The 25,687-nt window shown below is 32.7% G+C and overlaps 1 protein-coding gene across 18 annotated transcripts in view; it reads right to left on the minus strand.

Moving 5' to 3' along the window:
• LOC145256445 (SRSF protein kinase 1-like) overlaps nt 1–25,687 on the minus strand; it is a 583,024-nt gene that overhangs the window by 221,846 nt on the left and 335,491 nt on the right. For 2 of the 18 annotated variants that reach the window (XM_080115364.1, XM_080115359.1), the window contains exon 2: nt 6,811–7,386. The exons of 15 other annotated variants lie outside the window; for them this stretch is intronic. In XM_080115364.1, coding sequence (XP_079971490.1) covers nt 6,811–6,902 — 92 coding nt within the window. In that variant the 5' untranslated portion in view covers nt 6,903–7,386. One more of the 18 variants, XM_080115367.1, reaches the window with a different exon arrangement.

The raw sequence follows: 25,687 nt of genomic DNA on the forward strand, positions 1-25,687 counted from the left end.
TCTTTCTATTGACAAACTTGGTCTTGAAAAGAATTTTTTTTTATGCAATAAATAAGTTTCTTAATCATGAAACTCATACATGATGGGAGGTAGTGTGCAACTGATGCACAAACAATCAAACTTCTCATTCACGTCTTGAATCATGCACAGACCAGTTGAGCTGACAAGCCATTAGAGTAAGAATTTTTTTTTTCTGAGAGGTGACTTGAAAGTACAATTGGCAGTAAAGGGCTAAGAAGAAAGAAAACCACCTGTGAATTGTGTAATCAGTAGGACTATGACAACAGCATATTCTTTTCCTTGTTTGGATTCTCAGGTATATATTCATTGATATCTTATATGGTTATATGGTTTTATGTAGAGTGATGTGGTTCTTGGTTGGTTAATTGCGTCTGTGTCGGATATATACTCAAGAGTCAAAACAATGAAAAGAATATGCTGTTGTCATAACCCTAGTTATCATCCACCACAATACTTCACATACACCGGGGCTCATCCTACCTTCAATCTTTTTTTGTAAATTTTAACTCAAGGCTGCATGAGCAATGTACTCTAGGTACACCTTACTGTGTTGGAGATATACTCTAGAGTCAAAACAATGCTGTTGTCATAGCCCTAGTAATGAGTTTATAATGAAACAAGAATCACATTATTCCAATTGCATTTTTGATCTGCCATTAAATCTGGTAGTAGGAAGGAATCCAAGACAGCTGAAAATAATGCTGGGAGAAACAAAATGTATTTTTTTTTTTTTTCTTTTTTACTTTTCTTTCCTTACTTTTTGACAAACTGCTCTACCAAGACAGTAACATGGGTAAGCAGAGGGAGAGGGGCGGTGTCAATGTGAGAGTGAGCCAAGATTTTTTTTTTTTTTTTTTTTTTTTTTAAAACTAAATCTGGAAGTTTTAAATCAGCCACTCTTTGTGTTCTGACAATTATTTAAATGCATGGCAAATAATGAGCATAAATATCTAAACGCGTCCCTATACATTAGTAAAAATGTTTCCAGTCGCAGGATAAAGCTTTAAATGTCATTAATGAGATAAGGAATGAGAATTAAGTAACAAACATAGAAAACCTGAACAACTACAAATCATCAAAAAGGTCATGAATGCTAACAAAGAATAGGAAAACCTTAATACGCAGTTGATAAAAAAGTTCAATTTATAACTTTTTTTTTTTTTTTTTTTTTTGCAACTAGAACTTAGGCTTCATAAATCCACGATAGAATTTATCTTTTGCAAAAGATAATTCTAAGAATAAACTTAAAGCAATTTTCTAATTAGAAAAGTAAAAGAATAAATCGGAATTGTAATGCTCGACTGCTGAAAATGCATTCAGGTATCAAATCACAAGAGCATATGTCTGTTTCTAATTACATGGCAACTTCGCAGGTGCAAATGCGTGCATGTGCCTGCATCTGTTGATCAAATGGTGCTGATCTTATTTCCCAGCTAATTTTGAGAATTTTTTTTTTCTGTCTTTAGCTCCGGTATGTAATGCTGTATTGGAGTATCTTGTAGGTGTGTATAATCTTTGTTTGAAAGTTCTTTATGTAACGTTTTGAGGAGTTCCAAGTCTGTACTTTTGCATATTAGTTATGTAGGCAAGATTTTTGTAGCGTGCAATAATTTTGATTTCTACAATTGTCTGTTAGTTTTTGATTTGTGAATATTACTGATTTTAGTTACTTACATTTTCTTTTATTTTATTTTTTTTTTTAATATCTTCAAATCTACAACCTGAATTCCTTAACGATTTACTCAGCAAATACTCCCTACCCTTCCATCAAAATTTGTATATTAATTTGATTAAGAAATAAAATAGAAATTTTTCTAATTAAAATAGATGAATAATATTTTTAATTAAACAGCAAAATTCAATTATCAATAAATATTTATTTAGCATGAGAATTTTTATTTTAACGAGCTTTAATCATTTTTATTATAATGAAAAGTCTGAGAAATCTGGCATAAAAAAAAAACTAAATAAAGAGGTAAAAAATTTTTTTGTTTTCCTTTTAATTAAGTTTCAAAATAAATATAGCCAGCGGCATTAACCCTAGGTGGGTGGGGGACTTCCTTCCATCAAAAGAGGAAGTGTGTAGGGAATATCAAATTCACAAGTGGTTCCAAGTTACAGATATAAAAGTAAATATAATATTGAAAAACTACATGTTTTGATATTAAGACAATGTATTCAGCAAATGAGACACTTAAATGCACAAAGGAAAATAAAAAAAACATTTGGTTTTCAAACAAATTTTGGGTACAAAATAATCAAAGTTAAAAAAAAATAAATAAATAAATAAATTAAAAAAAAAAAAACACTATTTTAAATTTAATTTAAAGAAAGCCCGATTTGAGTTTAAGCTAAAATAAATATTTTTGACAAAGGATTTCTTTTTTTTTTATCCTTGCAGCATGTTCTTTGAATTAAAAAAACATCAAAACTAATCCATTTCTTTCACAAAATATTTCAGGTAAGAAGTTATTTTATTTCCCATATATGACCTAAACCGTATCAACCACTTATAAAATTGATATAAAAAAAAACTTTAAAATATTTCTATCCATATCATACTTCAGATAAAACAATTATATTTGTTAAAATTACTTGTAAATCACAAGAGATACAATAATTTGTTTGCAAAATCATATTTTGTACATTCTTATTTAAACTTTCACAATATTTATTCAATATTTAAAACTCGTGAAAATAACCAACAGATTTCTCTTCCTGGGTAAATCCAGATAAGGACAACTATAACATAATAGGATTATGGGTTTCAGCCATATTGTTTGCCTCTATGATAGACTACTGTAACACAAAGACAATCAGCATTTTTGATGTTTGGTTGCTTTCTGAATTTTCAGCATTTCTAATTTTGCAAATTACATAAGAGATAATTATAAAAAACATGAATGGCAAAAATTTTAATAAATTATCAAATATTTAAAAAATTTAATCATTTAAATAAAAACAGAGAATAACTTTTTTTTTTTTTTTTTTTTTCTAGTGCTGCTGTTACAGTGGCAATGGCACTCTCTGAAGTCTAAATCTTCTTCACAGTGGCAATATGATAGTATCAAAGTTACATCATTATCTGAAACTCTGGTTCCTGGCAATACCACTCACACTGGATGAGTTTGGCACAAGGCATGGGCTTTGTGCAAAAATCCAACTCACTTAACAGCATTACTAAAAACCCATAATATTATAATTTAAAATTAGGATGATAAAAAAAAAAAAATAAATAAAAGCCTACAATGCAAAAATATATGAAATTTTTAAGAGTTTATGATTTAAGTATCCAGATCAAATATTGGAATATAAATAAAATTAAACTTTTTCTCTTGTTTAATTGTAAAGCGGCCTTTTATATATATATATATATATATATATATATATATATATATATATATATATGAATGGAAATGTATAAAAAAAGAATACGAAAAGTATAAAAGCTTATAACTTTTCTTTTTCAATTGGTGACGTGCAGGAATACAAAATATTATGAAAAACAATTTTAAAACTTTTTTACAGGTACATAATTTTCGACCGATACTTCAGTCTTCATGTAGTGAAAGTATGAAATATATATATATATATATATATATATATATATATATATATATATATATATATATATATATATATATATATGGATTTCTATTTCATTTCTATGGCTTCCCTACTGTTTCACCTCATGTTTGTTCTATTTTAGTTTCATCATTTGTAGTTAATTGTAGATTTAAGATTTCTCTTATGCTTATTGTGGAAAGATTTTATTTCCGTCAACATGTGTGCGTGATGAAACTAAAGCAGAACAACACTGAGGTGAAATAGTAGGGTAGTCATAGAAAAAGTACAAGGGAGACAATATGTTCAAATAAAAGAATTTTTTTATAAACATTTTTTTTTTTAATATCATAGAAAGTGATGCGGAACTGCAAGAAAAGCCAACTCAAGACAAACTAAACAAGAGAGAGAAGATAGTATGGCATTACAAAAGAGGAATCAGAATCAAAAATTCATCGAACATCAACATTACCATTTTCTTTAGTTTTTAGAGTACAACATGGCATGCTATATGACAGTCAATTTCATAATGCAGCTCTGAAGCACAACTAGAGGCCAATTCACAAATGTTTGATTGTTTAGACAATTTTTAAGGAAATTAATGATTCTTATTTAGAATTAATATAAAAAAATAAAAAAGATACAGAAAAACCTGATGTATGTACCCATTGACAGAACGAAGATCTCATATTCCAAAAATTGACGTAAAATGATCAAGTAGTTTCCTTTTTTTCTTTTTTAAGGAAATCATTTTTATATGATATTAATTCATATGAAATTTTTAGGATTAAAAGGCTGATCTTACAAGTTTGAAATTTGGAGTTATCTGCCCTTATTTTTCCAAGATGGCTTCTTTTTTTTTTTGCTTATTCATAAGATTTGATTTTCTTTAAAAACAAAACTACTTAATTTATGTGATTTCTGGAATATGACATCTTCATTCCGTGATGGATACATATAACAAAGATTTTTCTATATTAAAAAAAAATTTTTTTTTTTTAATACAGTAGAACCTAGGATACAGTTTTTTTTTCAGGTTACGATATGGAATATGTTTTTCTGGCCCTTGGTTACTGTATTTGCCCCGCCTTGACGTGTTGTTACTAATTTTTAATGCCTTATCCCATACTGTAGTTGAATTCTGAACTTGCACCAAATTAGACTATATTTGAAAATACATTGAATAACAGAGTTATGCCAGAGGATCAGATGTGTTGAAAGCTGAATAAATGCAAATATATACTCGTGATATCACTTATGTTGATGTAATTGATGTAGGGAAGAAAGGGAAAATGTGGTATGACAAAGAAAAAGTTTATCAATGGAACAATGGAGAGCAAGTGTTCACAAAAGAAGCTGAGGTGGTTTTGTTATTAATAAAGGTGTGACAATCAACGGAACAAAAGATTGATCAATATATTTTAGTTTTTAGCAGTGGTGGTGTATTTTGCGATAGTTTACAACAGTTAGGGACAGTTTTGTGTTTGCGATAACATTAACGACAACTACAGTGGAGCAGTTGCAAATCCGACAGTTGAACAGAAATGTGGATTGAAGCAGAAGGGGAAACGAATTGATCAACCGACTGACATACACAGCCTCAGCAGATGACCAAGATATGACCTTAGGTCAATGGTGTCACATACACCCCCAGAGTGCAAGTGCTGTTTGACAGAAATTATGTTTTGTATTTTGTTTTAATGCTTGTGAAGCCTAAGCAGCCAGTAATATGAGAAACAACAACACATCCAGAAAAGGAGAAGACAATGGAAACAACATTAAACTCAACGGCAATGTTGTCGAGCGGCGACCATTTAGCTTTATCAGAAAGCCTTTGTTTTGTTTGTTTTTTTATTGAGCAAATTGAAACATTTTCATTTTAGCTTTCAACACGTCTTATCCTCAGGTAAGAGTCAAATTGTTATTCTATATAAATAAAAAATGTGTGTGTGTAAATATTTAACCGATAAACTCTTACTCCACTAGTCACATAATAGTAATCATACACAAAAGATGGTTTACAAAAATCTTTGTTTGGATGGATGAATAATGTGTACAGAAATATGTCTGCAAGTTGAAATGCAAAATGCTTATTTCAACTTGCCGACATTTTTTATACTTCTTTCTGTACCTGCCCAAATTCAATTCATTTCTTAAAATCATCTCATTTAAATCTTCTTTACCTATCTTTTGATAGCTACATCAGTAGGAGACGCAGCTGGAGCGCCAAACGTTTTGTTTTTGATTCTAACTGATGACACCCAAGCCATTTTTCTTTTTAACTTTTGAAATTAGTACTATGTATTGGCCACGATATAATATTCAATAGAGAAGTATCTCTATAATAATATGAAATCTGCACAAATTAAAATATATATTAAGCATATTTTATGACTACTAGTCTACGTATATTTTCGTATAGAGATGATATAATTTGGTCAAAAACATCTCTGAAAATCAAATATTTTTCACTAGGCTTTTTTTTAGTAGTGCTTCTTTCTTAGCTACGCCATCAAGTGGCTTGTAGTAGAAAACGCATATAAATAAATATTTTATTTTTATTGTAATTTTTTTTTTTTTTTGTATCAAATCGGAAATTAAATAACTTTATCTGTAACTTAACAGCTTCAACATTCATTTTGAAATATCAGCAACCTTGTTTATTTACAAAATTGTCAATTAAGATTTACTTTTTATAACCAGTTTAGATTAACATATATATATATATATATATATATTTCTTTCATTATGAAAGAGAACTAGGATTGTAAAATATTTTCTCATGTAGGGGTTCCTTGAGACATCCTCGAAGGTAAAAAAAAGTTGGGAAACAGTCTTAGAGACATGATAATATGGTTTTTGATTCTTTTAAAGAATGTGTAGGAATTATATCTATGGAATGTCAACATAATGTTACCCGCGTTTGAAAATTGTAAAATAAATTTATATTATGCATTTTTACTAAAATGTAATTTTCAAACTAAAATATCCTTTTAGAAATCGGTGCATAGGCTGAATGTACATTTCTAGAGAATGTTTCAAATACTTGAAATCACATTTTGAACCTTTGAAATATACATGACATACAAAGCTATATAGTTTGATATGATAGACATTTTATGTAAATAAACAAGAAATAGACAGTAAATGGAAAAAAATTAACAAAAACAAAAATAAAATTTAAATATAGAATTCGGGTGAGAGAAGAGAGAGTAGCTGACTTACATGGAAAGATCTGGATCTGGCTCTGGGGTCAGAGTAGGCTCAGACATTTTGCAATCAATAAGTGGATGTATGTACAATGGAAATACCGCCATGTTGTTTGCAATGGCACAAAGACCCCTTATTTTAAGAATTTTTTATTTTTTTTTTTTAATTTTTTTTTCCTCTCCTCTCTCCAGAAAAAAAAAACAAACAAACAAAACGAACTCGTTTTGATTAAAGCTCAAAATGGTTTGTGAAATAAAGTAACACAGATATGGAAGTGATTTTTATTCTTTCGTTTGGCCGGCTTACAAACTCCACTCTTCATGGTTCATTAACTTTACTTTGGACATTAAACGAGGATTCCTACTTAAAAATATGCTCTTTTGATATTTTGAAAAGTTTATATTTTGTATATGCAGCCATATTTTTTGTTAGCTAATATGATTTTGATAAAATATTTTAGCACTAAACTGACCCGAGGACACCATCATAAAGACATTAGAGTGTAGAGGGAGGGGGGAGTGATAAAAATGATTCTAAATATAAAATAAAATGCACAATACGTGAAAAGTAAATATTAGAATAAGTTACTTACTGCATCCCAATCAATTTTGCATAACATAATTAAAAAGAGAAAAAAGAAAGATTACATTAATAAAAAAGTATTATATAGAAGTAGACGTCATTCAATTCAACAATATAAGGACGAATAATAATACAATATTTCAATTAAATATTTGGCCACATACATAATAAGCACAAACAATATAGAATACATATAAGTATAGTGAATCCACTGTTTTGATTATAAGAAATAAATTACTCAACAGAAATAATAGACAAAAAATATTCCCAACCAAAATATCATCTGTTGCAATCAAGTGGTCATTTTTTTTTTTTTTCTCTTGAAATTTATCAGAAGAGGTGATGGTAGGGTTATGATTAGTTTCAAAAGTATCAAAATTAAAAATGTTTATTTTAGATATCTAATATAATTCTCTTGTTATTATTCAGTGTTAGGAGTTGACCTTTTAAAAAAAAAAAATTTATAAAAAAAAAAAAAAAAAAAGATGCGTGTGCATGCCTGTAAATAATTAACTGATAAACTCTTCAACTACTGATCACACAACACTGAAATTAACAGGAAATAGTAATCATGTGCCAAGGATGGTTTTTTTTAATGAGTAACATCTTTGTTTGGATGGATGAATAACGCATATAAAAATATATCAGCAAGTTAAAATACAAAATGTTCATTTCAACTTGCTAACATTTTTACTTCTTTCTGCGCATGCCCAAATTTAATTCATTTCTTCAAATCCTTTAATATTAAATCATCTATAATATAAAAGCAAAAATGTGTGTATTTTTATTTTCAGGGACTTATGTTACAAAATTCAATTTCATTTTCTCTACTACTACTACTACTACTACTACTACTAGAAAACCACACGTTCACGGTCGTTTAATCACCTGCTTTTTTAAACGTTTAATTTCACCCTTCCTTATGACTCTGCCCGTGTAGCATCATAAGCTGTCAAGCTATTCGCCTCAAGGCTTCCTTCCTACCAATTTTTTATTTTATTTTTTTTTTTTTTTACACTCAGACAATGCCAGCCACGCCCACTAGTCTATAATATAAATCTCACCTGTCTGTCTAAATGTATGTATGCATATCTGCTTATAACTTTCGACAGAGGCGACGGATTTTCACAAGATTGTTATCGTTTTGGAGATCGACTCTTCGGACAACAAATATCAAAAACTTGGTTAAAAATATTCATTCCTTCACCCTCAACTGGGCACTTTTTTACAGGGAGGGGTCGCTTTTTTCACCAATATTTCTGAAAGTCATTCCCCTTTTCGATTGTCTAGCCTTAATTTAAACCTACGTCACTTCAGGTTTGGCGATGGATGCAACTGTAAACACGTCAAGTTATTTATTTATTTATTTATTTATTTTTTTTGCTCAACACACCTCCAAACACCTGGGCAATGTTGGGCACCCAGGCTAGTTCTTGCCTATTTCTTGCTAGCTACATTGGCACGAGACGCGGCTGGAGCACTAAATGTTTTGGCCTCGATTCTAGCTTATAGTACCCATGTCTTTTTTTTTTTTCTTTTTACTTTCAAACTCAGTACTATATATTAGGTACAATATAATATTCATGAGAAAATTTTCTCTGTAATAATAATTACGAACTCTGCATGAATTAAAATATATTCAAGTGCATTTTACGATTTCATCCCCACTAGTATATACATATATTTTTTAATATCTTTTTTTTTTTTTTTCAATTAAATTTAACCACAAGGAATAAATGATTGGAAGAAAAAAAAAATTTTTTTTTTTAAATGAATCCACCGAAGCCTTGAAAAACAATGACCAACTTTAAAATCAAAACACAGTGAATCGTAACATATACTATATTGCTACCTGACATAACCAGGAGGATTCCTAATTTTTACATTGATTTCAAAAAGTCTTAATTTAATATTATAATTTGAAATGTAAAAGTTCATTTTGTGACAAGTGAGGTTCAAACTCAAAACCTGCCTCCAAGTATGATGTGCTAACAATGGTGAGACATGCAAAATTACGATGCTATTAAACGCATAAATTAGACTCCCCCCTCATACACTCTTTTCCTAGCAGAAAGTCTGAATCCAAGGCAATTAAAAAAAGGCGGACAATAAAGCACATCGCATTTAACCAATGAATCATCGGTTAATTAGTGATTTGCTTAATGAAATTAAAACTTGGGACTGCACAAAGATTAGTTATCTCCCTCCATTATATTAATAATCAAAATAAAAACTGCTGATCGGATTAAATATAACTTGTAGTAAAATGCTAGTAATTACAAAAGTAAAGGGTGGAGGAGGGTTGCAACTTCTTTATATACAAAATTACTACTGAAAGAGTTTAAGAGTTTTTTTTGTTTTTTTTTTAATTTCAGGCGTGCAAATGAAGTGCTCGGATCACCAACTCCACATTTCTGCATATGAAATATAAAAAGATTTTAAATCAACCCAATTAAAGTTTGAGGAGTTTTGGTTCATTGTACTTTAAGAGTTTTAAAAAAATTTTTAAATCATTAATAATGAAAAAGCATATCAATTTTAACACTATTCCTCTAATAAACTCAGAGCGAAAGAGTGTAGAAAAAAATTAATAAAATCGGTGCTTAAATGGGATGGATGCAAGGCGATAAAAATGGATGGCCTAAACCACATCTGTAACAAGACGTCAGTAATCAATTTCACTCTCAGCTATGCTAGTAACAATTTATACAGACAAGTATTGTCTTACAGTATTATCGCTTACAGTACTTTTTATTCCCCCATTTAAGTACAAACCAAGATGAACATTGCCTCACTGGTAAAAACCAATGTGAAAATGTGTTCTGCTTATACGACAAAATGTAAATATGCACAACGATGCTAGTTTGGTGGGGTTGCAATGCATGCAACTTACAAATCTTTGATGGGAAGATTATCTAGATTCAAAAAGTAATTGCCTCTTTAAAAAGAGAAACCAGGCCACTTGAAATTCTACAGCATTACTGTCCACACCAGATAAGACACTATAATCAGCAAGTTTTTATGTCCATAGATTAAGCAGCTGATTATTCTCAAGTGATCTGACGGTGTGGCTTACACCTAATGAGAGGATACCCCTCCTGCTTGTCTATAAATATAAAAGCGAAAATGTATGTATGTATGTATGTGTTCGCTTTTTCTGTGTGTCTACAAAAGGCTTTTTTCCGAGAAGCGGTCGCTCGCTTCACAACTTTTTAAAACTTTTTATATCACATATAAATCGTAATATCAAGTTAACAACGAAGCTCGCCTGTCTATTTAATTTGCTCGATTTCGGGAAGATAAATATTCAACATTTGTCGCTCACCGCATGTGGGTTAGTCTTTTTCCTATAACATCTTGGGGGGAAAAAAAAGCGTTCAGCAGTAAATGAAATCCTGCAGTCAAATGACCTCATTAACTCATTAAAACGAGCACCTGCTAAATCCAAGTAATTAAATAAATTCAAACGTGTTTTTGTTAGCATGTCGCGGTGGGGCAATGGTTAACGTCGCACATTTTTTTGTTTTTTTTCACACTTTAATTTACAACTTTCCCTCAATGGTTCGGGTTCGATCCTCATATCTGTTCCAAATAATGTTTTAGAGTATACACTCAGTGTTTAAATAATTTTTTTTTTTACTCTCCAAATATTCTTAGATATTAGTAATCAGTTAGTTTGCTTGATTTCAGCAACAATATATTTAAACATTAAATTAATTGACGTTATTATTTATTCTTTACTAATAATCGACTGTTATAAACTACAGGATGAAACGTTAAAATTGTCACCCTAGAAAAGATGACGTGATTCCATTTCTGTTTGATGAAAACGGGGTTTCTTTTTTGTTGCAGACCACCTACTAGTTGGGCAGTTGTGTACAAATCCCAGGAGCGATAGGAGCCTTGAAAGTAACACAATGTTTAACGAGCAAGTGTGGTTTCAAGTGAGGGCCATACCATGCTATCTCACATCTTCGAAGTCGGTTTGAAAGTCAACACCAAAGTGTACCTGGACGTGCTAAAGAGTATGGTGATCCCCTGGCGCCATCAGGTGGTTGCTGGGTGTGATAGCAGGATTTGGTCCAAAGAGGCTGAGGTTTGGCTTCAGAAAGAGTTACTACTACTACTACTTTGTACCCTTCTCTCACCACCCCCTCTCTTCAACCTGAGCCCGCTGGACTACTTCATTTGGTCATACGTCAAGGACATCAACATGACCTCCCTGAACACCACTATCTGCCGAGTATTCACCAAGCTCCCACCGGTGCTTGTGGAAAAGGCATGCTCCCAGTTCTGGACCCATATCAAGGCAGTGATTGAAGCTGAAGGCAGCTACATTTAATAGATGCGAACTCTACTACATAAGTTACCCGAATTGATTTTTTTCAATAAAAGTTTTAAAATAAAGCTGTAATGTTTTCTTTAGCATAACATGCCAGAGAAAAAGGAGGTGGACCCCCCCCCCACCACCACCACCAAAACGGTCTTATCGATGTGCCTACCACGATTGTGACGTCACGGGCAGGCCAAATAACATCTTTTATGCGACGTTGTTGACGCGAGGTTTGAATGATTTGCAAAAATGACGGGGGAAGGGGGGGGGAGAAATCGATCCCCTCTTTACGTCACAATCGCGGTGGGCACATCAATTAGATCGTTTTGTTGGGTTTTTTTGGGGGGGAGGGGTCTAGAAAAGTGCTCAGTTTAGGGTGAAGGAATTAACGTTTTTAGCCAATTTTCTGATATTTGTCATCCGAAGGGTCTAGCTTCAAAATGGTACCTATATTGTGACAATCAGTCGCCTCTGCTGAAAGTTTTAGGCAGAAATACATACATTTAAACAGGCAGGTGAGATTTATATAATAAACAAGCAGGGGGCCCGGCTTTGCCAGAGTGTTTGGAGGTGTAAAAGAAAAAAAAAAAATTTTGGTAGGCAGATAGGCTTGAACCCAAATCTTTGAGGCGAAGGCAGAAAAAAAAAAGAAAGGCTTGACATCTTACCATGACGCTAAGAAGGCAGAGATGTGAGAATGTTTGAAATTAAACGATTAAAATGTTAAGTGAATGAGTTCACACATGTGTGTAGATTTAATGAGGTCAAACATCACGCCATAGGGGAATGAAATCCTGCACTTGCGAGGCAGTGTTTTTGGTTTTGTTCCCAAGATGTTGGGGAAAACCAGCTCCCCATAAAAAGGAGAGTGCCCAAATGAATAGCAATTGTCTGATATAACGGGTTTTCACGGCACTGATCAAAGCCGATTGCTTTTTGGATGTCTCACCACGAGAGACCAGGAAAATACTTTTGCTTTTCGATTAGTTTCGCTTTTATACCAAAAAAGTGAACAAACACGCGAGGAGGCAAAAAAAAACGGGAATTTTATAAAATAAAAGTCGATCAAAATAAATGTACACACAACGTCTCTTTACAAAGCGTAGATATTACGATCTAAGACATATATAAAAAGTATGGAGACCCCCTCCCTTCTTCCCGAAAAAAGCCTTTGCCGGACATACACAAAAAATGCACACACACATTTTCGCTTTTATATTATAGATAGATTCTAATATAGACATTTTTTATTTTTGTAATTTTCTGTAATTTTTTTTAGAGTAGTTTTTAACCAAATTCAACTATTTACACAAAAGAGGAAATTATTCACAACTAGCATTAAGGTAAAAATACTTTTTGTTAATGTGATATACCCTCAGACGAGGAGCAACATTTCAAAAATGTAAAACGTGTCCATGGATAATCACACACAGACTCATTCGATTCTCTTTAACCCCATCCCACCCCCTCTTCTTTCATCTCCTTGTCTCTTTAAAATTACAATAATTTGTTGTGGTATTAACAGAAAAACAAAATCAATCAAAAAGTAATTTAGCTCTGAAAATCGAACTCTGAACGGAAACCATTAACAATAGAAGAGGTAATTCTTGTTGTATGGCAGATTGATTACCGATTTCCATTAAAAAAAACTTTTCACCAACAAAAGTAGAGAATGCTTAACGTCGCAATTCTTTGCACAGTCAGTTGTCAGAGTTAGCCAAACAAATACCCAGGTGCGCAAAACCATGCAACGAGTCCAGATCGATGTCACTTCAGACGATACTAATCAAAAGCGTCTACAGTGAATAAATTTCACAGGACTATATTTCCCAGATTTTTTTAAGATAAGTCGCAATTCTAAAAAAGATAATTTTGTGAATCTAGATTATATGGAAAATGAAAACGAGACACAAAGAACATTTTAAAATATTCTAGTAACTTCTGGAGGTTGAAAGTTCAAGGAATACTCAACCTTATATCTAATTTTATTTAAATATTTTTTTACATACATAAATGTTATCCATGAACATGCTTCTGAGTATCACCCATCGCCAGCATGGCTAAACTTTTAACAAGGATTCAACTTGCAACTGCCCAATTCGCAGCCTGATGTTTTATCACCGAGCTATGGCACCTATCAACTTTTCATGCACAATTTTATCGCTTTTAAATCTAAGATATATTGGGGGGGTTATCAGCAATTCTGTTGTATTTGTTTCACTTACTTAAACAGTGAGGGAGTTACCTGCCCTTCATTTATTTGTGTTGCCCCTTTTAAAAAAATCTTTAATAAATATTTAAATCTTTAATAAATAAAATTGACAAAAAGTAAGTCCCACCTAAAAAAGGGGAGAGGCACAAATAAACAAAGGCTAGGTAACTCCTTCACTGCGCAAGTCAGCAAAACAATTAAATACAACAGAATCGCTAATAATAAAAATAAAATTATATATATATATATATATATATATATATATATATATATATATATATAAGAGCAACTTCTTAGTAATTTTTGAGGTATAGATTAATAATTTGTATTATTCGTACTACTGTTCTCATCTTGGATGCTATTTTCATAACACAAGGACTTGTGACATAACTGATAAAGTGTTAAATGCCAATCAGTTCATCTTTTCGCAGATAATGGTTCAAGTCTCAGTTTTGACGGAAAGAATCACAAATTTGACAAGATATAACTGAAGGTCAGAGGTAACATCAGCCAAAACGTCACGAGAATAACATCCAAGATAAAAATAGGAGTTTGAATAATTCAAACACTTTTCCATTGTAAAAAGTGTTTTTGAAGTTAAACAATGCTTCAAGCAAACCACGACATACTACTTTTCCATTGTGTTGGGGGTTTCCATATTTCACAAACTGCCCTTCCAATCCCATCCTTATGGTTCAGTGTGTAGCAAGGTCCTGGGCAACGCCGGGGAAACTTGCTGAAATAAATGATGAGAAAGGATGAGATATGGTTAAAGGAGGGGGGGGGGTTATGCTGACACTTAGTCAAAAAAACAGATTTTCATAAAATTCTGTTTCGATGATAGGAAAATATAAATGGTCTTTGGTTTGATAATGCCAAAAAGATTGCAACTGGATAATGGGATTTCTTTAGAACAAAGGAACTAGGGAAAGAGATTGTTAATAACTAATGAAGCCAGACAGTTACACGGAATTTAGATTTAAAAATCAAGAAATCTATAAAAACTATAAACCAAGAGGAGAATTATCTATTCGGTCTCTGTCTCGCATATTTTAGATATCTGAATAGTTGACCACCCAGACAATTGAAGAGCAGTGATAGACAACCAGCCAGTCGTGAAAAAGTGGGGGTTGGTCGTCACAGAGGACCTTTAGAATATATAAAGAAATAAATACACCAATAAATTATTAACTTAAGCATATATTTGGTTGGAGAGGGGAGACAGGGAGAGAGGGGGGAAGAATTGAAGAGGGATATAGTTAAGATAGAGAAAGAAAAGGAGATTCAAGAGGAAAAGAGAAAGAGTAATATCCGGAGGAGGAAATAGTGATCTCAAAGAGATGGTGGTTGGAATTAGGGTCGAATAAAAAAAAATTAAAAAATTAAAAAGAATTTTTTTAAGAAATAGAAGAGAGAACTTCGCTTGCTGGACTCAGAGGAGGACACATAAGTTTTGCGGTTGTCGGCCCTCCCCTCGAAAGAGTAAAATGAAAAGGACTTTCTTCTTCCGATAAAAAAAAAAAAAAAAGTTAATCGAAAAGTTTGATTTTAGTTTAAAGATTCTGCATCCAAAAACATTGTTTTTTCTTAAATCCGAGGTAAGCCCCGAATTTAACTGATACTTTTTTTTTGTGTGTGTGTGTGTGTGTGTGTGTGTGTGTGTGTGTGTGTACGAACTGTATCCCAAATAATTTTATGCACTTATTTTTGTTCATAAGAAATGATTTCCAGAGTTTTTATTGATTACATATTGGTTTGAGAGTAACCCAGTTGATTTCAGATCTACCCTGAACCCGACGCCAAGTTGCAGCTGAGAAAAGTAACATACTAGATATTCACCAGAGCACCTATGAAGGATGAACTCAACCGCAGCATCTGACGACAAACAGCCAGTTGAAGATAAAAGTGTTGCCACTCAGACTTAGAGTCGTGCACGTTTTGCATGCCCAGAGTATCAGAGCAGTAGTTTTCAATAACTAGTAAGCGTCTGGTTACATTTTGAGGGATTCACCACTAGACAGTTAAAAGTGTAGCCACCAGGACTTTTGTGTGCTCTAGCCCTGCTGGGTTGCATTTACGATCCCGTGAACTAGGATCCGACGAAGGTGACCCAGGGTGGTTTACAAGTGGGTTAACAATCTTAAAATTCCACACTGATCTTGTTTAATCACTTACTTCCAAGTTTCCATTGGTCAATCAACCTTCCTGCGATTCAAGGAATTTATGCTTCTAGAATGGTTTATCCGAAAGGATGAACACTCCACATGACCGTACCAGTGTAGTGCAGTTGATAATAACAAAAAACTTCTACCAAATTATAGCTGATGAAATGAGAAGAATATAAGTGTGGATTAAATAAAGGGTTAAGCTCAAAATCCTATCCAGGTTTCAAAGCTCGAGAAGGGCGAGGATTATATATTGACCAAAACATTGATAACATAAGAACCAAGATGAGAATAACAATTCAAATTCAATACATACATTTTTACAAAACCCATTGTTGCAACCATTAAACTGCGGCAGTTTTAAAATGCAAAACTAATTAATCATAAAACTGCATGCATCCTCCTAAGGGTGTAAACATGTACCAAAGTCTTATCTGGACCGTACATCTCGTTATAAGAAATAGTTCCGAGGTTATGCCAAAAAAATATGTTAACAGCTCAAAAACTTATGCTGAAATTTTGATACCTGAAATTTGGCAAAAAAAATCTGGTTAAAATTCTGTCATGTGAGAACCTTTCAAGGTCCAGAAAATAAGATGTGGGACTTGATGGCTTATAATGTCGGCTGAATAGCAAGTTTCTGTTCATCTTAGAAACTAAGTTATTACCAAAAGTAACTTTACTATTTCTGTGACCTTTATTTTGACCTAGACGTCCCAAATTTATTTTTTTAATATTAATTTTCACTTCAAACAAGGCAGATTGCCACTTGGAATATAAGAGGCTACTATTTGAGATCATATCTAAGAGGGGACTGTAGTGAATTGAACAGCAAGAGGTCTGTTGACATTACATTTAAACCTCTACAGGTTAGCCCCGTCAAGGAAATAGGAAGAAAATTCCAAAGTCTAGCTTTCTAAGGGAAGAAACTATTAGAGTAGAAGACAAGTTGGAGCTTGGCCAACAGTGCAGGATCTATTAGATTTGAGACTTTAGGCCCTGTCTAAGAATGAGAGATTAGTGGAACATGCTCTGGCCCAGATGTATGATGTATTTTGAGCATGTTTAGAAATGATTAGTAAAGTGGTGTGGATGCTAGACTGTACACGGACAAAGCTGAAAATGTGACCATCTTGGCATAGGTAAAAAAAAAAAAACAACAACAAAAGTGAAATGTTTTACAATGTGTGAAGATATTGAATGCTGATGGGGAATTATAATTTTGCTATGAACTTGTATTTTAGATTATATGACCTTAATAATAAACATTGAATAATTTTCAAATTATTAAAATCTTGTTATATTTGTTAATAATTATTGATAATTTTTTTTTTTTTTTTTTTCATCACCAGGGTAAATCTTCCAGTGAACAAGGCCTTCAAAAAGTGTGTGGACAGTAAAATTAATGTTGTTCACATTTTTCAGACATGAACCACAATTACATTAAAAAAAAAAATAAAATGAAGCATAAAAAATATTAAAAAAAAAAAAAAAATTCAATTAAGATCTGCACATGGGAGGTTTCTAATACAATATAATTTTAAAATCATAATAAAAATATTTTAAAAACATTCTAGTTATGTAATATTTACTGACATTTGCAAGTAAAATAAAAAAATTTTTTTACTTTGATATAATGTAATGTAAAAAATTTATCTAGCATATTTCGATAAGGACTAGAATTTTAAAATGAAAAACGACTATTCTACAACCAAATATAATTCTAATAACTGCAAGTAGCAAAATTGGTATAACAAATACAAATCCGACCATGAGCATTTTTTATTTAAAGGACAATAGAGATCTATACATCTAACATAAAATTCAATCAATCAGATTCAGATAAATTAAATCAGTCAGATTCTTCTCGGGCTTCTGTCCTACAAAATCAATATTTCATTCTGAACATTAATTTTAATTGTTAATTCATGTTCGGATAAAAAAAAGTAAAAAATAAATTCTTTTTCAATATAATCTGATTTATTTCCATATACCTCCCTCCTTTTAAAAGGGATGTAAATCTATTTTGTCCAAGATAGACTTACATCCTTTCTTTCGAAAAAATATATTTCGGGGAGGGTGAGGAGATATGCATTTTTTATCCATTAAATTTACTTCTATTTTATTGGAATAAAAATATAAATTTTTTTAAAAATAAATAAAAACGCAATATAAATTCTTATACGTACACTACGGGTCAATAGCAGGTAGGTACAACTAGTTAAAAATCAATAAAATAAGTTTCTGTCCTTCAAGACAACATTTCAGCTTTCACATTTGGAGGAAAGAATCTGACTAGAATACTTCCAACAATGAAATATGAGAAAGAAGAGCAGAAAACACACGGCCATAGAGATTTGGAGGAATGAAAATGATATACAAAGCTCAAATCAGTTTTTAATTTCCTTTTTAAAGTTCCTTGCATCAAATGGCTTTTGTGTCTCGTCTGGAGTCATTTTCATGTAAAAAAAAAAAAAAAAAAAAAAACTACAATGTCAAAAACATCTAATAATAAGTGTTAGATGGATATGTTTTGACCCCGGAAACAGCAATTCTTTGCCCTTTACAAGTTTCCTATCCCTATAACAGTCCGGGAAATCTAACATTTAGGAGGCTTAGAGATTAGATTTCCCGTCAGTCAGCAAATTCAATTTTGACTTCATAGTATACTGGCAGGGCGCCCGGTATTGTCCGGTCGTAAGATACGCTTAAATATGATAATTCATGCAGATTACGTATATATTACTATAGAGACAATTCTCTATCGATTATTATATTGAACCTAATATATAGCAGTGAGATCAAAACTAAAATATATGACTTGAGTGCCATCAGCTAGAATCAAAAATCATAACATACAACTCTCCATCCTCATTCTTTAGATTAGGTTGGTTGGTTGTTTTACGGCATATCAACCTTTTTCAGGTTATTTAATGCCGAATCTAGCTATTTTGAGGAACGATTTTTAATGGAGTATTTTTTTTTTTTTAAACCCATAGTTGGGACCCTAACAGGTACTGCCACTCCGAGTCAGAGTGGACCTGGGAGCAATGGCAATTAAAGGGTGGCTCCACACTCCCCAAGGCCCGCAAGGTGGAGGCTTCACCATCGGATATAGTTTTAGGTCATATCCAGGACCCTTTAGATTAGGAGCCATGCCCATACACATATGTATATATACACAGGATGAGCCAAACGTGAGTGGACAGTCAAAAAAAAAAAATTAAATTAAAAAAAAAAAAAAAAAAAAAAAAAAAAAAAAAAGCATTTAGAGACTATGTGTACGTACACCTATATGCACCAAGATGATTATATCAATGAACATTAAATGTTATTTATCAACGCAAGTGCTCAAACTGTTTTCCTTCTTGATTTACACAGCTTTGAAGTCTGCCTCTTATTTTCTACTTTTGGCTCATCCTGTATAATATACAGACACACACACACAAATTCACTTGTCATTCCTTTTTTAAAAGATGGGATCCCCCGATCATTGAAGGCAAAATGCATGCAAGCAAAGTCCAGTTTTATAATTACAGAGTTTCATACTTATCTAAATTATGACATAATGCAAAAGTTTATCAGAAATAAATTTGATGGGTTTAATTCCCGATCAAAATTTTCTCATGAGTAATGACAATGACGTGCTAGCAGCTAAAATGATATTTGTTGACTGGATGCCCTGCCTCCAGTAGAGCCACCCAAACGTTAGCTCACTCAACATCATATAGCTATAGCTTCGAGTACGGAATATTCAAAAGAATCATGTGATGTTGACTATATTAATAGAAATATGCAGTTTATGTCTAAATAGAGTCATTTTTTTTTTTTGTTTTTTAACTGCTTTCTCCAACATCCGTCCAAGAGTACAGATTATTAAATAATGACTTGATAATCCTAATGTCACTTATGCAGAGTAGGAAGTGGATCTTGGGTTTATTTTCGGCAACCTCGTAACTCTTGCTTTCCTTATTTTGTCCTTTAGCTCTCACATTTTAAGAACAATGTTCCTGGCAAAAGGGGAACAAATTGCTGTTTTCTAAGTCAAAATGTATCTAGCTAACACTAATTGTTTCTCAGTTTTTTTACCTCGAAAGTAATATTTAATTTTTTATCTCCTTAGACCAAATGGCTTCAAGCCATGTCTGGAGTAATTTCCATTAAAAAAAAAAAAAAAAATTGTAGAAGTTCGAGGAAACAAATCTGACATTAAAAAACGTTGAAAGCAAGTGTTATTGATTTGAAGATTTATTCCAGCGTAAATTCTTCCATTTCTGTTGATGTTTAACACCAATAAGTCATGCAGTTATTTTCGGCAATGCATTTGCATCAGTCATAACAATGGTGTGTACCAAAAACTAATTAGAACTATAAGACAAGCCCTTTCCAAAGACATTCCATCTGTGCAATATGATACCATGGAACCGTTTCCCTCTTGGCCACAACGTAATTATACAGAGTCAAATCTCTAGAAAAAAATTAAGCTTCTCAAAACTAGTACCAGGGTGCTTACAATGACAGCCATTGCATCCTCACACCCATAATGCAAGGGAGGATGGCCTCAAACCAAACCGCTATTACATTTTGAACCTAGCAAGAAGACCGAATGTTTGTGTATAAGACCCCCCCCCCCCATCCCGGGAATAGGAATGATTTTTTTTGTTTTTTTTTAAGGTATAGGCATTCATAAGTTTGCAGTCATGATATAATAAATAAGCCATGTTGACAAAGAACAAAGAAAGCCAACTTTTATTGCAATAAACAAGAAAAAAGATGCTGTTGGTATTTGTAATAGTTTTCTAATATACTGATCATGCGCATCCGATTTATGTCTCAAGATTAATCAATTTGCATATTGATTTGGCAAAAGGATATCCCATTAATTCACTATTCATTCTCGTTTTCTAATCAAATGATTCTTTCATTTTATAATTACTCGTAGCAGGTTTTTGTTATATTGTGGATTGAAAATTAACATTTTAAGTGAAAAGTCTTGCAAGAATTAATTTACCCCAGGTGGTTTTGATCCAGTTGTTTGTGTGTGTGTGTGTGTGTGTGTGTGTGTGTGTGTGTGTGTGTGTGTGTGTGTGTATAAGCAAACAGAGATAATTTTTTAAAGATTTTCCTTTTGAAGAGTTGCATATATGAAAAATCTAGATATATATCGCTATACAGTGGTACCTTGGTACTCGACCATAATTTGTTCCAGATGTTTGTTTAAACACCAAAATGTTCAACAACCAAAACGATATTTCCCCCCCCCCTTTAAATTAACTGGAACAGAATTGGTTCCAGAGTTTAAAAGTCCCCTTTTATCTGTAAACTTTGAGGATTTTACACATTTAATTTCACTGCCATTTCATATAACTTTGTAAGCGCTGACACACACATTCCTCTTTCAAATTTCTCTTTTTTAAATTTTATCGTTGTTCAGTTTTCCGTTTTGCACTCACTTTATTGCTCTTTTTCTTTTCATCCAATGGTAAAAGAATGTCTGTTTCTTCATTGTTTCTAAAATCTTTACACGATGCTAAACCAATTATTTGAACAAAGTTTTGGGGGTTTTTCGTGCAAGTAATTACTGTCATCCTGAGATACGTCTACTTCGTTTGTCGTATTGAAGTTTACTGCCCTTCTTTTTTTTTTTTTTTTTTTAAATTTTGGACACCTTAAGATCCTTCGACATCCCATGAAAAAAAGGAAGTCAACCACTCTAATTATGTGGTTCTGGTGCCACGCTGATAAGCTAAAAATAACTCAGACACTGTCTAGACTGTCGAAGGGGTTGCAAATGACGTTCTAATATAACTCCTGTCACAAAGTTCAGAATCGCATGGGGTTGGATCGTCACACTATACTTGCAAAAGTATCATGACCAGTATGAAGTACATTCCATTGAGGAACACCACTACTTGCTTACATACAAAACTAAGCCGGTGGTTCAAAGTCTGAAATTTCATTCGACTACCGAGACAAAATCTTTAACTTTTGGTTCGGACACAGAGTTGTTCGACAACCGAGGTATAACTGTATTATGGCTGTTTGTATGTCAATGAAATGGTCAGTCAATGATTTTTGAAAGGTAAATAAAGACATGGTTACTGGAATCTAATTTTACATATATATATATATATATATATATATATATATATATACACACACACGTTTTGATAAGCTTCTGGGATTGACCTTTACTCCTGACCTGAAATGGAACACGTACATTAAGTCTGTTGCCAAGGTTGCTGGAAAAATGGTAGGATCCTTCTACCATTCCAAAAGATATCTTTCTGCTGATGCAATTCTCTATCTATATAAAAGCCAAGTACGTCCAAGGATGGAGTACTACTACCAGATCTGGGCAGGAACTGCTAAAAACAGCCTATCCTGCCTTGACAGAGTACAAAATAAACTCCGTGGCCTAGTGGGGGACGCCCATTTCTCTTCCCTGCAACCTCTCTCCCACAGAAGAGACGTTGCAACCCTGTCTTTGTTTTATCATTATTTCCATGGCAAATGCTTGTCCGAGCTCTAATCTCTGGTCCCCCCTCACCAATCTTTCGCAAAAAACACCCGTTTAGCTGAAACCACTCAATAATTTTCCCCATTCTTTATCTGTTCCTAAATCAAAAGCGTAGATTCCATGAACAAAGCTTCTTTCCTAGACGTGCACGCCTGTGGAACTCTTCTGTTTGCCTGTTTCCCACCTGACTACAACTTGGATGTCTAACAAACAAATTCCTAATAAACCGCCCCTTTAAGTAAGACACTTTATCAAGTCTCCATTACCAACAATTACTACAATATTATCCCATTGACTACTGTGCACACAATAACCCTTATCCTCCAGTGGCTTCTGGGCCTTGAGAAGTGGTGACTCCCATATATATATATATATATATATATATATATATCTCACATATGTGCATGCATGTATCTTTCACAGAGACTTTTATTGTATCATACCTCTTCAGTATGGCTAGGTTAGCACCCCATCCCAAGCCGAGATAGAATCTACAACCATCTGGTTGATAGTTGGCAATTTTAACCACTAGACCATATCTCAATATTTTCATATAAATTTTGACCACTACTAGACAGTGCTCCATTTGTTTAATTTGCAAAGAACTTTGCATTATGCTAAACAGTAACAGGCGATACCAGTAACACTCAGGGAAACCATCTCTGTTCCACAGAGGAGAAACCTTGAAAATAAACTTTCCTCATATGGGTCCTTTTGCCGTTTTTAATTTTTACTATTGTAAAAAAAAAAACAAAAAAACCCCACAACAGTTGAGCGAAACATGGAGTTTCAGGTCTTCCATTTTACATTTTACTTCATACCATGGGATTTATTTTTTTTATCCTTTGTCATACAGATTTTCTGTTAAACATCAAAATATTGATGTGTTTTATATTACCAGAATGAAAAAAAAAAAAAAAACTATTTCAACAGAAGTTAAATAACTTCAATTAAGAAATCCCCTTGGTACACATAAAACAAAAAAAAAAAAAAAAAACGCTAGTTTTCTCGATTTTACATACCCCACCTCCTCAACAACTTCCATTCATTTTCTCTGATTTGCAGTAATTTTCAACATGTGAAATAGCTTAGAATTAATAAGTTACCTCCCCCACACACATACCTTGTTTGGTTTTCAGATATTTGAAAGGTATTTGTTTTATGAAAGAGCCCAAATCAGGTTTTAGAAACTAGCAGCTGCCCGATGTTGTCCAGTCGTAAAATACACTTAAATATATTTTAATTCATGTTGAGCCAATTCTCGATCGATTACTATATTGTACCCAAAATATAGTAGTGATTTCAAAAGTTTTGTTTAGCTAGAATCGAAACCAAAACATTTAGCTCTCTAGCTTTGTCTATACTTCATGATATCACTTGGGTGTGCCTCAAGGACTCTTTTAGCGCTAATAAAAACACTCCATTTTTGGGACTATTTTGCCATATTTGTCCAAAATTTTCTGTGTATGTCTATTTAGCAGTTCTGCATGGTGCTGAACTAAAATTTAAATATGTTAAGGCCTTGGGGACTTTGGGGGCTAAATGGGGGGGGGGGGGTCAAATGATGTTTTTTTTTTTTTTTTTTTTTTTTTTTGCATGGTGTAGAACTCAAATTTACATATGTTGAGGCCTAAAACTACAGTTTGTTCATTTTCACCAGAATTTGACATCCCCTGGGGACTTTGGGGGCTAAATGGTGGGGAAGGGGCGCAAATGCTGAACTTAGTCATTTTTTTTATGCCTCGTTCACTGGGCACTCACGGGTGAACATGCATGCTTCACTTTTTTTTTTATATATATTTATCAAGATTTCACTTTTATTACAAGATAAACGATTTGGAGAAACACAGAAGTCAAATTATTGTCTGAAAATTGTGCTTATTTTTCATGTTATATATATTATATATATAATGGCTCTGTTCAGTCTTGACAGACTATGAATACCCACTGTAAGGGTGCCTGTCCATGACATTTTTGTGGCAAAAATTGCACAATCTCCAACCACAGCTCTCCTTAGTATTGCTTAATTCCAGTGGCAAGTATAAATTCAAGATGACTAGAAACAATGATAAGATAAGCACAGAACACATGAAGGGCCTAGTAGTCCTAAATGGTAACCCATCCGGTACTGGCCAGACTCATTGTTGCTGAATTTCGGTTATCTGACAAGAACCGGTGTATCAATGTGATTATACTCTGTGTGTGTGTGTGTGTATGTATATATATATATATATATATATATATATATATATATATAAATGAATTAAATAGATTCGAGATTAGGAGAAAAATTAAATTAATAGAAAAACTAGCTGCACCTATCTGGCGTTTTCTCCCATCTCCCAACTTTTCTTTTAATTTTTTGTAAGAAAACATTTACACTTTCTACAAAACTAATTTAATGCAGAATTATTTATATATGAAAAAAATAAATAAAGACCGGTTTTGCAATAAATCGATCAGACATTTTCCGAAACTTTGAAATTTAAATTGTATAAATACTTTCTAATTTTTATTTTTAAACTTGGGAATAATCTTTAGAGCCAGAAAGCCAGTGCACTTAAATAGAATTTGGAAACTTAAATTTATTCATTCCGTCTTCCTTTTAAATTAATCATCTTAAAATAATATCTTTTACACAAGGATATTTAATAATTTTGTCAATAGGGAATTTTAAAGAACATGTATTTAACAACTCCATGAATTAAATCATTTAAAAATTAAAACCCATCATCTACATAGAAAAAAGTGGCTTAGCGTGTGTAAATTATTAAACCTATTAAGTTTTGAAAATAGGCTATTTGATGGCTCCAAGTCCAATAATTATTTACCAAGAAGACGAGGGGGCGGTTTTACAACCAGTTGCATCATGGCTTATAAACAGTACACCACAACAGTATGTGTGTGTGTGGGAGGGGGGTATCTATAGAATGCCAAGAGTACAAGGATACTAGTATCGTCGACCCTTTTTGTGCTTGCAGAGAAGCGTGCATTACCGGCATATCGAGTTGGTTCGCTCATGCTGCTATAGCTGAGGTCGTATGCTACCAAGGACAAGACAAACAAGTTTCAAAATAAAG

This window comes from Euprymna scolopes, chromosome 32 (genome assembly GCF_053919585.1).
Source record: "Euprymna scolopes isolate OS-2025 chromosome 32, ASM5391958v1, whole genome shotgun sequence".
Lineage (NCBI taxonomy): Eukaryota > Metazoa > Mollusca > Cephalopoda > Sepiida > Sepiolidae > Euprymna > Euprymna scolopes.